At 45.2% G+C, this 14,323-nt stretch overlaps 1 protein-coding gene across 2 annotated transcripts in view; it reads right to left on the bottom strand.

Moving 5' to 3' along the window:
* ENTPD1 (ectonucleoside triphosphate diphosphohydrolase 1) overlaps positions 1–14,323 on the bottom strand; it is an 80,076-nt gene that overhangs the window by 23,571 nt on the left and 42,182 nt on the right. For both annotated transcript variants that reach the window (XM_044296602.1, XM_044296603.1), the window contains exons 2-3: positions 10,581–10,708; positions 5,057–5,174 (exon numbers count right to left, since the gene is read on the bottom strand). In XM_044296602.1, coding sequence (XP_044152537.1) covers positions 5,057–5,174; positions 10,581–10,708 — 246 coding nt within the window. The remainder of the gene's footprint in view (positions 1–5,056; positions 5,175–10,580; positions 10,709–14,323) is intronic.

Genomic DNA, 14,323 nt, shown 5'->3' with positions numbered 1-14,323 from the left:
AGCTCACTGCATACTATATTATTATTGAATTCTATGTATAAGTAGTATGCAGTAAGCTCCCGCTACTGGTGTCTATTTGAAGAATATGGGCAACTGAATTTGCTTCTTAAATGCAAAACTAAGCAACTTTCTAAATTGTTTTGCTTCTGGAGAACGTGTTCGGCTGGTTCTGCTAAATCTGCCAAGAACATGTTTCTGATGGCTCTCTATGCTCTCCTCGTACCTTCTCTCAATTGAAAAGATAGCAGTACTTAGGGGGAGAATGTTGTACATGGCAGATCAGAGAGTAGACATGGGGGAAAGCATCCAAGGATGGCAGATTAGCTGTAGATAGGGAGGGAAGCACACACACACACACACAAAACAGTTTTGCAGAGGGAAGACAGCAGTATTGTGGTCACACAGATCCAGAATGTATTACTAGGAGGGACTTGTCCACATTGGAAACTGTATATCAAGGAAATAAAGGAGGAAACTTAGCTTTTACTCAAGATAATTTTTTAATTTTTTTTTACTAGGGGTTTTTATGCGAAAGTGTCCATAGGCTTTAACTCTATGTCAATGCAGGGGATTTGGAGTTTGTATCAGAAAGACAGAGCACCTCGAACATATATTAGGTTAATGAAACAACATAAAACTGAACTGATCTTAAAACATGGATGTTCACTTTAAAGAGGAGCAGTAACCTTTCTGGATATATCCAAGTAACTACTTGCATTTCCCATGTAATAAAGATTGTGGATCATCAATGTTGTGCCATGCCTCTGTTCTTCCTACTAGAAGTTTATGAATGATTTGCCAGCAGTCTATCATCAAGGTCCTCCTGGGTGTTACCAGTTGAGGGTGTGTCCCTGCACAGTCGTACACTGGCAACACTGATTGGATAGAAATCAGACTTTGCAGGGGCATACCCTTAACCGGTAACACCCAGATGGCCCTTCATTGCAGACTGCAGGCAGTTCAGTGTCAGATTGTCAGGATGTTTGGATTATCAGATGCCAGATTAAAGCAAATTTTATTGTCATTGGGTATGCATGCTCTGATTCTCAGCACGACATCCAAGCAGAGTATCTACTCTTGACCATGCTGAAGAAAAGGTCCACGAGCTCCGATGTCACCATGTATCATGCATCCTCCTGACCAGCTGCCAGCTTTGCTGTTGGCAGACATACAGCTCTGACATTGTGAGACAGAAATAAAATAAACATTTCAGAAATCTGCTGCATTTTCCTTTACGTCCAAATTTAAAACTAATGGACGAGGGCCAGGACTTATGTTTTATCCAACTGGTGTTCACAGCTTTGGACTAAATTAGAAGAAAAAAAAAAAAAAAAAAAAAAAACGGCTGCGCACAGGCATTTCAGTCTCATTAATCACTCATGGAGGTCTATTTCTGGAAACCCACAAAAGAATAACCTCTTTCTGTAGTTTACGTTAGTCATAAGGATGGATGAGAGGGGATAAAGAGAGCGGCGGAGAAACAAACAGAGGTGACCACAGATGAGACAGCCCACATTCCTCCACGAGAGGTGCTGGAAGGACTCACCTCACGCTCATCTGATCTTATATTTCCGTTGACATAGCAAAGACCCGTCATTGTTTAGCAATGCTCGAAAAATTTAACCTATTCTGTGATTTACTACACTAAGAAACTTATATAAATGTAATTAAAGGGGTGTATCCAATCAAATGCTGCACATGCCCTAAATGGGTGATCAGATAAGAAGTATGACTGTGCAATGAATAGGGCATTTTAAGTGAAGCATAACCGCAATATACTGTATATTTGATGTACATTTTTCACTCTGGTAGTGCCCCCTGCTGTTTCTCCTGTAGATTAAATTCTGGTCCACCTTCTCCTGCATTCAGTAGACACGCTCACTGGCTTCCCCTCAGTGGTGGAGTAGTGATCTCCTGGTGAAGCATTCCAGACACCTTTCATTTATTGTTTCCCACTTCTAAATTAATAGATCTCTCTATAGACAGTGAAGGAAATGGAGGGGGGGGGGGGTGCATTATCTACCATAGTGCTATTTATTAGTGGAATCACTGGGGCTGTGTGTGAAGGGCAGCTTTCTATGTAGGGGTTAACAAGATTTCACCACAATGCACTCCTTGGAGATGCAGGTGCTTGAATGTCACATGGGACAAGCTGCTGACCACCCACAGAAAGGAAGGAGACCAGATCTGCAGAGGGGTGAGTAAAGAGGATAAAAAAAGTGTGACAATTACACCGGAGAGCAGTATTTTTGAATTGATATAGTTAAAATAATGGTGGGCATGACCAGAGGTTTTTTCTCTTCATTTTTGGGATAACCCTTTTAAAGTTAGCCCAACAATCAATTGATGCTTCAGGTCTGATCTTGTTGGTAGGGAAAGCCTTCCGTTCAAGGCAGCGGCCACTACAGGAGAAATATATTATTACATGTTGTCGGCCATTGAGATGAACAGCTGACTGTGTAATAAATGGATAGCCTGAACCCGCCAGAATGACAGCCACTGTTCGTGAGCATCTCTCCACTGTGGCTAATATAGGGGGCTCCCCTGTTTTTTTATTTTTAGATGGTATAATAGGGCACATGGAAAGGGATGGTTCTTTCAGGTGTTCATCATCCTATCAATGTAATATGGAGGGATGGATGGATGGACAGATATAGGACAGAAGGTTGACAGACAGATAGATAGAGTGATGTTTGAAAGTTTGTGTGAACCCTTCAGAATTCTCTATATTTCTGCATACACTTGATCTAAAATTACATCAGATTTTCACACAAAAGTAGATAAAGATAACCAAATCAAACAAAGGAGTTATACATATTAGACTTGACCATTGATTTATTAAAGGACAATGATTCAATATTACGTGGAAAAAGTATGTGAACCTTTGCTTTCAGTATCTGGTGTGACCCCCCCTTGTGCAGTAATAACTGCAACTAAATGGTTCTTGTTATTGTTTCGTCCTGCACATCGGTTTGGAGGAATTTTTCCCCATTTCTCTGTACAAAACAGCTTTAGCTCTGTTTTGTAGGTAGTTTCCCAACATGAACTGCTCACTAGGGATCGACCGATATAGATTTTTTAGGGCCGATACCGATACCGATAATTTGTGAACTTTCAGGCTGATAGCCGATAATTTATACCGATATTCTGGGAATTTTCATTTTTGAAAAAAAAATTAAAATTCCCACAAATCTGCTGAAAATTAATGTTTATTGTTAATGTGTATTTAATTTTTTTTGTAAATCTTTTTTTCATTTATATTTAATATTTTGGTGTTTTTATTTTTGTAACTTTTTTTTTTAACTAACTTTTAGCCCCTTTAGGGACTAGAACCCTTGTCCTATTCACCCTGATAGAGATCTATCAGGGTGAATAGGAGCTCACACTGTCCCTGCTGCTCTGTGCTTTGTGCACACAGCAGCATGGAGCTTACCATGGCAGCCAGGGCTTCAATAGCGTCCTGGCTGCCATGGTAACCGATCGGAGCCCCAGCATTACACTGCTGGGGCTCCGATCGGAGGAGCAGGGGAGAGGGGATCCTGTGGGGGGGCGCACTGCGACTGGGGTGGGGGGGGCGCACTGCGACTGGGGTGGGGGGGCCCTATGCGCCACCACTGCTTAATACTGGGGGGGAGGGGGGGCGCACTGCGCCACCAATGAAGCTTAATCTCTCATTTATTCATATACAGGAGGCAGGAGCTGGCTGCAGGATCACATAGCCGGCTCCCGACCTCTATGAGCAGTAGCTGCGATCCGCGGCACCTGAGGAGTTAACTACCGCAGATCGCAGCTACAGCTCATAGAGGCCGGGAGCCGGCTATGTGATTGTGCAGCTCCCGCCTCCTGTATATGAATAAATGAGAGATTAAGCTTCATTGGTGGCGCAGTGGCCATAGCTCCTCCCCTCCTCTTGTCCCCTGTCCTCCCATTGGCGGCAGCAGCAGCACAGGGGGAGGAGACCCTGCTCCTTCTCCCCTGTGCTGCTGCTGAGGGAACACGGAGAGCGCTGACAGCAGCGCGATCTGTGTTCCCCATACGCTATCGGAATATCGGCAAAATAAATGCCGATACCGATAGCGTTCAAAATCCTGAATATCGGCCGATAATATCGGTAAATCCGATAATCGGTCGATCCCTACTGCTCACTGCAGGTCCTTCCACAACATTTCTTTTGGATTAAGGTCAGGACTTTGACTTGGCCATTCCCAAACCATATAGAGTGACTTCTGTGCGTAGGGTCATTGTCTTGCTGCATGACCCACGTTCTCTTGATATTCAGTTCATGGACAGATGTCCTGACATTTTCCTTTAGAAATTGCTGGTGACATTCAGAATTCATTGTTCCATCATCAATGATAACAAGCCATCTTGGCCCAGATGCAGCAAAACAGGCCCAAACCATGATACTACCACACAGATGGGATGAGGTCTAATGATGGGATGCAGCATTTTCCTTTCTCCAAACATAATGCTTCTCATTTAAACCAAAAAGTTCTATTTTGGTCTCATCCATCCACAAAATCAGGGAGGGGAGGGGAATCATGGTTGTGAATTTCCTCCATTTGTATACAATCTGTCCAAGCTGTTGAGATATGGTTTTGTAACCTCTTTACAGCCTGATGAGCATCAACAACTCTTCTTCTGTGGTCCTCAGAAATCTCTATTGTCTATGCTATGATACACTTCCACAGACGTGTTTTGGAGATCAGGCTGTGATAGATCCCGGTTTTCTAAATTAAACAGGTCACCTACTCACCTGATTGTCATCTCATTGATCGAAAACACCCGTCTCTAATTTCATCTTTAAATTATCAGCTAATCCTAAAGCTTCACATACATTTGCCATTCACAGACGTGTGGTATTAGATAATTTTTCTCAATAAATAAATGACCAAGTCTAATATTTTTAACCGTTTGTTTGATTTGGTTATCTTTATCTACTTTTAGGACTTGTATGAAAATCATGTACTTTTAGGTCATATTTATGCATAAATATAGAACATTTTGAAAGGCTTACGAACATTCAGGCACGCAAATAGATAGATATACTACTAACCTTCAACTTTACATTCTTTTAACTGTGTGACAACTCCAGTGTCATTTTCCTTCTCCGCCGGCCACTGATATACATACAGGCTGGTGTGTGAGGAGCCTGCATCCAGCACAATGCCATACTGCAGAGAAGAAACAGACCATTAGTTAACCTACCACTTGCTTCGTGCCACCATACTGTGGACCATTATATGTGGTCCCACTAAGATTAACAAGATAATTACTGAGCACTGTTGGAGATGCCCATGTGTGGTTCCTCTACAGGGCCGGCCTTTGGGGTGTGCGGGCTGTGCGGCCTCACAGAGCGCCATAGCAACAGGGGCGCTGGGCGGCCGACAGCTCGCAGTGTAATATGCGGCAGGCGAGGCGGCACTTGTGTTCTCCCTCGGGGCGGGCCCCCAGCCCCCTCCCCTGTTTGACCTGATTCCCCCTCCCCTGTGTCAGTGGCGGATCCAGGGGGTGGGGCAACGGGGCAATCGCGAGCTGGCGGCGGTGGCTGGGCACAGGGAGATGAGCGCTTCCATTGTGGAAGCGCTCATCTCCAGTCATCTGTATCGCCGTCCTCAGGACAGCGATACAGATGCCTGCCTGTGCTGCGGTAGGGGAGGGAGAGGCGTGTCCCTTTCCCTTCCTCTGATAGGCTGCCGGCCTAGTGCCTGCAGCCTATCAGAGGCCAGCGCAGGCGGCGCGATGACGTCATCGCGCCGCCTGAGCCATACAGCGTGGGACACAGGCCAGAAGAGGCCTGCATTGCATCACTGACATGGAGGTAAGTATGTGTTTTTTTAATTTTTTTATTATGTACAATACTTTTACTGGCTGGGGCTGTTATTACTGGCAAAGGGGGGGCCTGTTTGTTATTACTGGCAAAGGGGGGCTGTTATTACTGGCGGGGGCTGTTATTACTGGCAAAGGGGGGCTGTTATTACTGGCAAAGGGGGGCTGTTATTACTGGCAAAGGGGGGCTGTTATTACTGGCAAAGGGGGGCTATTATTACTGGGGGCTGTTATTACTGGCACAGAGGGGCTCTTATTACTGGGGGCTGTTATTACTGGCACAGAGGGGCTCTTATTACTGGGGGCTGTTATTACTGGCACAGAGGGGCTCTTATTACTGGGGGCTGTTATTACTGGCACAGAGGGGCTCTTATTACTGGGGTCTGTTATTACTGGCACAGAGGGGCTCTTATTACTGGGGGCTGTTATTACTGGGGGCTGTTATTACTGGCACAGGGGGGCTGTTATTACTGGGGGCTGCTATTACTGCCACAGGGGGGCTGCTATTACTGGCATAGGGGGCCATTATTACTGGCACAGGGGGGGGGGCTGTTCATACTGGCACATGATTGGGGGCACTATAGGGGCATCTATTGAGGCCACAAAGAAGGGGTATTTTATATGGGCTCTCTGTACAGTACAATTTTATACTGGGACACATGGTGAGTACTATGGGGAAGGGGGGAGAGGAGTACTATGGGGTCATCTATGGGGGGCACTAAGAAGGGGTATTTTATACTTGCAAATTATGGGGGACACTGAGGGCATCTACTGGAGCATTTTATACTGGTACATTATGGGGGGCACTAGGAGGAAGGAGGGTGTGGAGCACTATGGGGTCATTTACTAGGGGCACTATATAGGGGTATTTTATACTGGCACATTATGGGGGCACTATGAGGACATTAGCTCAAATGGGGGCATTACAAGGGGGTATTTTTTGCACTGTCACATTATAAGGAGAATTATTACTACTGGGGGGGGGGCATTATGGTGGGCTTTATTACTCCCCCATGGTATGACCCCCTAGTAGCAGCACCAGCCTCTCCCTGCTCTGCTATCCCTCTGCCCCTTCTCCAAATACTTATTATGAAATCTTTCTCATTAGGATAAAACACCTCATCAGCTCCGCCGAGCCCCCAGCCAAAGTGTGGAAGTGGCGTCCAAGATCCCCAAGGGCCAAGCCAAGTAACTGTAAGTTTTCATGTGAAATATGTTTGTTATACACATATAGCATACACTGTGCCACACAATATTTATTTTTTTTGAGGAGGGGGGGGGGCGCCACAAGGTTAGCTCACACAGGGCGCCTGAACACCTAAGGCCGGCCCTGTTCCTCTACTGAGTCTATGGCGTCACCCATAAACCCTACTATGAAGCAAAGCAATTTTTCAATTGATTTCACTGGGAAGACACTTAATTGGTTTACGGTCAAGAGACCTATCTAACAAGTAAAAAGAGTGTCCAGATTGGAGAACCCCTTTAAGACACCAATTTTGGGTAGCAAACTGAACCCAGGTGAGAGAAAACCTATGACCCTCACTGGCTTGCATGTAAATTTTACGATACTTAGTTAGACTTAGTTTACACCAAACTTTTGGCCCAAGCTTGGTGCACATTGGTGCATCTTAAACTGCCCCTTTTTCCCCACAAAGTGTTCAGTGATAAAAGTAGGTTCTGCCTTGTTACTAATGATGGCAGAGTTTGCAGTAGGGATGGAGAGCAGCTACCTCCATCATGCATAGTGTGGAGACATACAGGACCAGCACCAGGTGTCATGGTGTGGGGCGCCATTAGCTACTATTGGCCATTCACGTCTGATATTCATGGACAGAACATTGACCAGCCTTTATTATGCGATTGCTGATGTAGATACCTAAATCATCGATCATCCAGAATTCGACAAGTGTAAACATGAGTCAATTACAGCACAGACGCGGTCATGGCAGGGGGACAGCACCCACACAATCAGTTATCTTTTAGTGTAAATGCAACTGTTTGCCTGATGACAAACCATCTCTTGCACTTCCAAATTTTTTTTACACGAAACTCGCCGTCTCTGAAGGATTGTCGTTCAAACAAATGAATTATCTACTTGTGTAAACGGGCCTCAAAGCACCGCAGGAAAGCATATGTATGCTAGATGGCTACTGCACACCATTTATCTGTGCATCTTATAGCACTATTTATATGTGCACTTTACAGCACTATTTATCTTTGCAGTTTGTGGCATAATTTATCTGTGGCCCTTACAGCACTATTTATCTTTGCAGTTTGTGGCATAATTTATCTGTGGCCCTTACAGCACTAATCATCTGTGCACTTCACAGCATTATTTTCTGTGCACCCCCCGGCACTGTTTATCTGTGCATCTTTTGGCACAATTTATCTGTTCACCTCCTGGCACAATTTATCTGGGCACTGTACGAAGTAGTATTTTGAGTAATTTATGCCAGTACTATTTATGCACTTCACAGCATTATCTGTCCACTTTGTGGCTCAACTTGTCTGTTTACCCTACAGCACTTTTTTTTTTATCTGTGCACCTTCTAGCATTATTTATATGTGCACTTTCTGCCACTATTTATCTGTGCACCTCCGGGCACTATTTATCGGGACACTGTACAAAGTATTATTTTGAGTAATTTATGCATTTCACAGCATTATCTGTGCACTTTGTGGCTCAACTTGTCTGTTTACCCTACAGCACCTTCCAGCACTATTTATCTGGGGACCTTCTAGTATTATTTATATGTGCACTTTCTGCCACTATTTATCTAGGCACCTCCCGGCACTTTATCTGGACACTGTACAAAGTATTTTTTTGAGTAATTTATGCCAGTACTATTTAACCATTTCACAGCATTATCTGTGCACTTTGTGGCACAATTTATCGGTGTACCTTATGGCACTATTTATTTGTGCACCTTACACCGTTTATCTGGGCACTGTATTACTTTGGGCAACATATGCCAGTGCCATTTTGTTATTTGCAGTAATAAGCTAAGTAGCATGAAGCGGTGGCGGAGCGACGCATATACTGTAGCCGTAATTGGTTTGCAGCAAAAGCCAGAAGAATATTGGCTGCAGCCTTGATAAAAATAGAGCTAAAAAGACATATTTTAACCTAAAGTAAGTGCAAAATAAAGTATTTTCTAAGGTCCTCTACAATTGATGAACTGTCTTACCTGGACCATATCCCCCTGAAACCCGTAGCTGCTCTGCGCATTACTGCAGGATGGATGCCGGGCAAGAGGCGCAGTCACGATCAGATAAGCGCCACTGTATGCCTGTACCTTGCAGTCAGCACTGGCATCGGCACTCGTACGCCCATATAGGATAAATATAGGATGGCACATTGTAACATGTAAGAGCCGCCTAATTGTGTAATGCTGTATATAATCTTGCACATTTGTCAGCAGTTTTAGTCCTGGAATCTGTCCCAGACTCGGTAAATGGTACGTTACAGTCTGAAGCTGACACTAATGAGGTTCTCTCTTGGAAAAAAAAAAAAAAAAGCTGCACAATGAAAAATAAACCTGACAGGGGGAGATGAGGGATATTATTGCGGACGCACTGCCATCTTAATTATGTGTTACAGATATCCAGCATGAAGCTGGATATTTCGGAAAGTGCCCCCCTGACCCCACAGCTCCCATGTGTACAGTATTTAGACAGGACACAATATTAGCGTTGGCTGTCTTATAATAAAGCCCTTCACAATATAAAAAAAAAAAACCCCTCCTCTCCCCCAAAAACACCAGACGATACAGATCTGTAATTCCTTCAGGTATGCCCTTCTGTAAATATTTTTGGAATGAGCTGGGTAAGGCTACTGTCACACTTGGGTTCTCAAGGATCTCATTGCCACGAAAAAAAAAACGGTTCTGTTTAGTCCCCGTGCATTCTGAATGGAAAGATCCGTTCAGGATGCATCAGGGCGTCTTCTGTTCCATCTGCATTCCGTTTTGTGACCGGACACAAAACCGCTAAAAGCTGCGGTCATAAAAAAAAAAAAAAAAAAAAAAGTAAAAAAACCACGTTCAGGCACTGAAAACATAGTAAGTCAATGGTGACAGATCCATTTTTGTAGGAGCAGAAAAACCAGATCCGTCGCCTATTGACTTTCAATGTATTTAAAGACCGATCCGTTTTTTTTTCCCCCCGTTTTAATTTCACACAACCGCATCCTAACGGAACGGATGCATCCTGATGTGCAAAATCAAAACGCATGCGTTTAATTACGGGATTGAGATCCTCTGCCGGATCGCAATACCGGAATTAACAACGCAAGTGTGAAAGTGTGATAACGTGCGGCAGGACTCCGACTTTTTAAGAAGCCAACGTACAGCTTTACCAGAAGTAGATCCCATAATACACTCCTATGCAGGCGAGTATCTTATTTTGAAGAGCACACATCAGCAGGATCAACCCTATTAAACTAAACATACTGCACGTTAGGGTTTATCCTTGTGATCAAAGCGATACCTGTCTTTGAAAATCAGTTGCAGCGTTCCCAAGAAAAATATATTTATTCCTTATGCACATGCGGGCTTCTGTGAACCGGGGGTGGGGGGGGGTGCAAATTTTTCTGTATACACCCCTGGGATGGCACTCCTGCTTGGTCAGGAGTGGCACCCCCCCACCCCCCCCCCTATGACCAACAGGTTAGGTCATATCCTAGAAACACGCTAGAGCTTACATTACATTTAGTTAACAACCGGTAACACTTCTGATACCTATTGCATTACCTTTAGCTTCTTTGGAAGAGGTCTGTTCTGCATGACGGCTATTACAGTTAAAGCAATGATCCCCAAGATAAAGAGAACTCCGAGGATAAAGAGGACCTTTTTGCTCCATGTCTTCTTCTGTTTTGCAACTGCAACAAAGCAAAAACAATGTAAATGCTACACGTGCAGAGAAAAGGAACCGAGCATTCAGCAAGGTGACCGCTGCGGAGGAGCGCTCGTCATATTAGCCAGTTTCACATGTCTTAGTCTTTGGAAAATGTGGTTCTATTCAATGACAACAAGTAAATATCTTAATAAGCTTCACTAAAGTTACCATTTACATTAGTGGTGTAATGACACGTCAGATATGTCACCATGGCCCCATCACCGAAGGTAAGTAGATTACAGTTTGATATTTCTAGAATTAGAGGTTTATTGATAAGGGATTAAAAAAAAACAAAAAAAAAAAAAACACATTTACATATTTATTTATTTTTAAGCCTCCTGAAAATGCCTTTAAAAAGAATTTCAGGAGGTTTTTATATTGATAGTCTATCCTCAGGACAGGTCATCAGTATGTGATCGGCAGGTGTTCAACTCCCAGCACCCCCGCTGATCGGCTGTATGAAGAGGCCGCCGCGCTTCGCGAGAACTTAGGCCTTTTCCTAGGCCATGTGACGTCATGTTCATCAGTCACATGACCTTGGCAAAGCTCAGTCTCATTCAAGTGAATGGAACTGAGCTGCAATACCAAGCACTGCCACTATGTGGCTCCCCACAGAAGGAAGACAACTGTCTCTAGTGCCATCTGTAGGTAGATACTCTCAGTCAATGTTTGACCCATTAGAGTGCCTTGAAACCAGAGACACCCATCTAAGGGCTCTTTCACACTTGCGTTGTCCGGATCCGGCGTGTACTCCACTTGCCGGAATTACACGCCGGATCCGGAAAAACGCAAGTGTACTGAAAGCATTTGAAGACGGATCAGTCTTCAAAATGCTTTCAGTGTTACTATGGCAGCCAGGACGCTATTAAAGTCCTGGTTGCCATAGTAGTAGCGGGGAGCGGTATACTTACAGTCCGCGCGGATCCCGGGGCGCTCCAGAATGACGTCAGAGCGCCCCATGCGCATGGATGACGTGTCCATGCGATCACGTGATCCATGCGCGTGGGGTGCCCTGACGTCACTCTGAAGCGCCCCGGGAGCCGCACGGACGGTAAGTATGCTGCTCCCCCGCTCCCCGCTACACTTTACCATGGCTGCCAGGACTTTAGCGGCCTGGCAGCCATGGCAACCATTCAGAAAAAGCTAAACGTCGCATCCGGCAATGCGCCGAAACAACGTTTAGCTTAAGGCTGGATCCGGATTAATGTCTTCAGGATTTTTGGCCGGAGCAAAAAGCGCAGCATGCTGCGGTATTTTCTCCGGCCAAAAAACGTTCCGGTCCTGAACTGAAGACATCCTGATGCATCCTGAACGGATTTCACTCCATTCAGAATGCATTAGGATAATCCTGATCAGGATTCTTCCAGCATAGAGCCCCGACGACGGAACTCTATGCCGGAACAAAAGAACGCAGGTGTGAAAGAGCCCTAAAAGTTTCCTCCTACTGGAGGAGAGCTCATTTATGTATTTTGGGGGGAGTACTCTACAAGTATAAGAGTATATGTACACATTGAGTTTCATGCAGAAAATCTGCAGCAAAATACAGTACCAGCTAAGGGCAAGTTCACACCACCATTTATTTCCGTTGTTCTGGGCAAGCATGCAGGACTTTTCTTTCAATGTTTTTGACAGGATGTGTGCCAGAAGGCCTGAACGGAGCCTCCAATGCAGATGCGTCAGAGCAGACCTCACCGTTTGCATTACAGAGGTGGAGATCTGTGCGGATTTTGGAGCAGAAATGAGCAGTACCCCAGACCTGGGAGTATCTGCAATGTTTAATTATATATATATATATATATATATATATATATATATATATATATATATATATATATATATATATAATAAAAATTAATTCTGTAATGTATTGTTAGACTGTGTGTTCCAGAAGAGGTATGGTTGGCAGGAACAGGGCTAACCACTCTGCTCCTCCACTCTGGGTAGGAGAGGGTTGGTCCTGTTTACTGGCAGGAGGCAAGTAGTGGCCGGAAAGAGATGGCGCTCATAAGTCAAGTACGTACAAGGGCAGAGACCCTCGATGTTGTATAGTCTGCTCACCTGTTTTTATTGTGCAGAACTGGGCACAACTCCAGTGAAGGCATGTAGCGGTATAGAGGAAGTCTGTGCAGCCGATGCCATCCGGAGCCCCAGCGGCATAGACCAATTGTCAGTGGGGTAAAGGAGATGCGCAGGAGGGAACAGCAGAGTGGTTGGCCTCATGTTTTGCGCCAACAAGCCATCAGTCCAGAAACGAGACCGAAACCACTCTGCTGTGCTCTCCTGCCAGGAGGGGGAGTTTGAGTCCAGACAGAGTGGGAGAGTGAAGCACATGTCATAGATCCTACGCCAAGGGCCCATATCCAGTTCTCCTGTGAGACCCTTACTCCAGGGATATTGCCAGAATTGAGTAACACTGCTTCCAAGAAGCTTCAGTGGGTCTAGACAGCAGAGTGATCAGCAAGGCCACAGCTTTACAGCCCTGCTGCCGGTGATGAAAAACAGGTCCGACACCCATCATCTAATATAATCACCAGGCCATACTAACTTCAGGCCTGTATCACTTAGTGGACACCTATATCCTCACGTGCCTGCAACTTCTATTCAGTTGCCACACAGCCAGCCACCCTACCTCCTCATCTGATGCCAGAAACTGTACTTTGTACTTAATATTTGTGGATGTGTCACAAGTAGGGCTGGGTGATATGGCCTAAAATCTATATCGCAATATAATTTGAAGCATGTGCGAAATAACGATATATTATTTTCTTCTGTATGTATATAAATTACATGGCCATCATCCATGTCCCCCAGCCAGCGCCATCAGCCCCATGCCATTGCCACCATCATCATCCATGTCCCCCATTCAGAGCCATCAGCCCCATGCCATTGCCACCATCATCATCAATGTCCCCCATTCAGAGCCATCGGCCCCATGCCATTGCCATTTGCAATCATCCATGTCCCCCAGCCAGCGCCATCAGCCATCTCCCCCTGCCAGAGCCATCATCATCATGTCCCCCAGCCAGCGCCATCAGCCCATGCCATAGCCATCCACCGCCACCCCCCCCCCCCCACCCCCCGGTAGATTCGGGCCCCTGCTAATATACTTACCTTTCCTGCAGGGTGTGGGGTTGGCTGATGGAGTCCGCAGGACATGGACCACGTCTTCTTCCCAGCATGCACTGGGAGGGACCTAACATCACACACAGCGCCTGTCAGTGAGAAGCTTCTTCAATTCACTACCGCTTCGTGGTCATCTATCGCGATATGGCGATATAGCTAAAATCTATATCGTTGTCCCAATTTTTGGGCAATAATTTCGTATATCGTTTATATCGCCCACCCCTAGTTACAAGTTACATTAGTAAAGACAGACTGTTATACTTTTACTTCTGGCCTCATTCTTCAAACCACTATTCCACTGCACCAGTCCCCAGGGAGCAATGACCTCAGAGAGTACACCCTGACAATACCTCATCAGGGCCACTACCACTCCCATCCTCAGCACCGGCCCCTCAGGGGCTGCTGAAATTGCAGCAAAAATGCATAAACTACACAGTACTGCAGTGTACAAGTACCCTCATACTAAGAGGGTATC

The sequence above is a fragment of the Bufo gargarizans genome, chromosome 6 (assembly GCF_014858855.1).
Source record: "Bufo gargarizans isolate SCDJY-AF-19 chromosome 6, ASM1485885v1, whole genome shotgun sequence".
NCBI classification, from domain to species: Eukaryota; Metazoa; Chordata; class Amphibia; order Anura; family Bufonidae; genus Bufo; species Bufo gargarizans.
The sequence above is the reverse complement of the archived record's forward strand: the minus strand, read 5'-3'. Positions and strand labels throughout refer to the sequence as shown.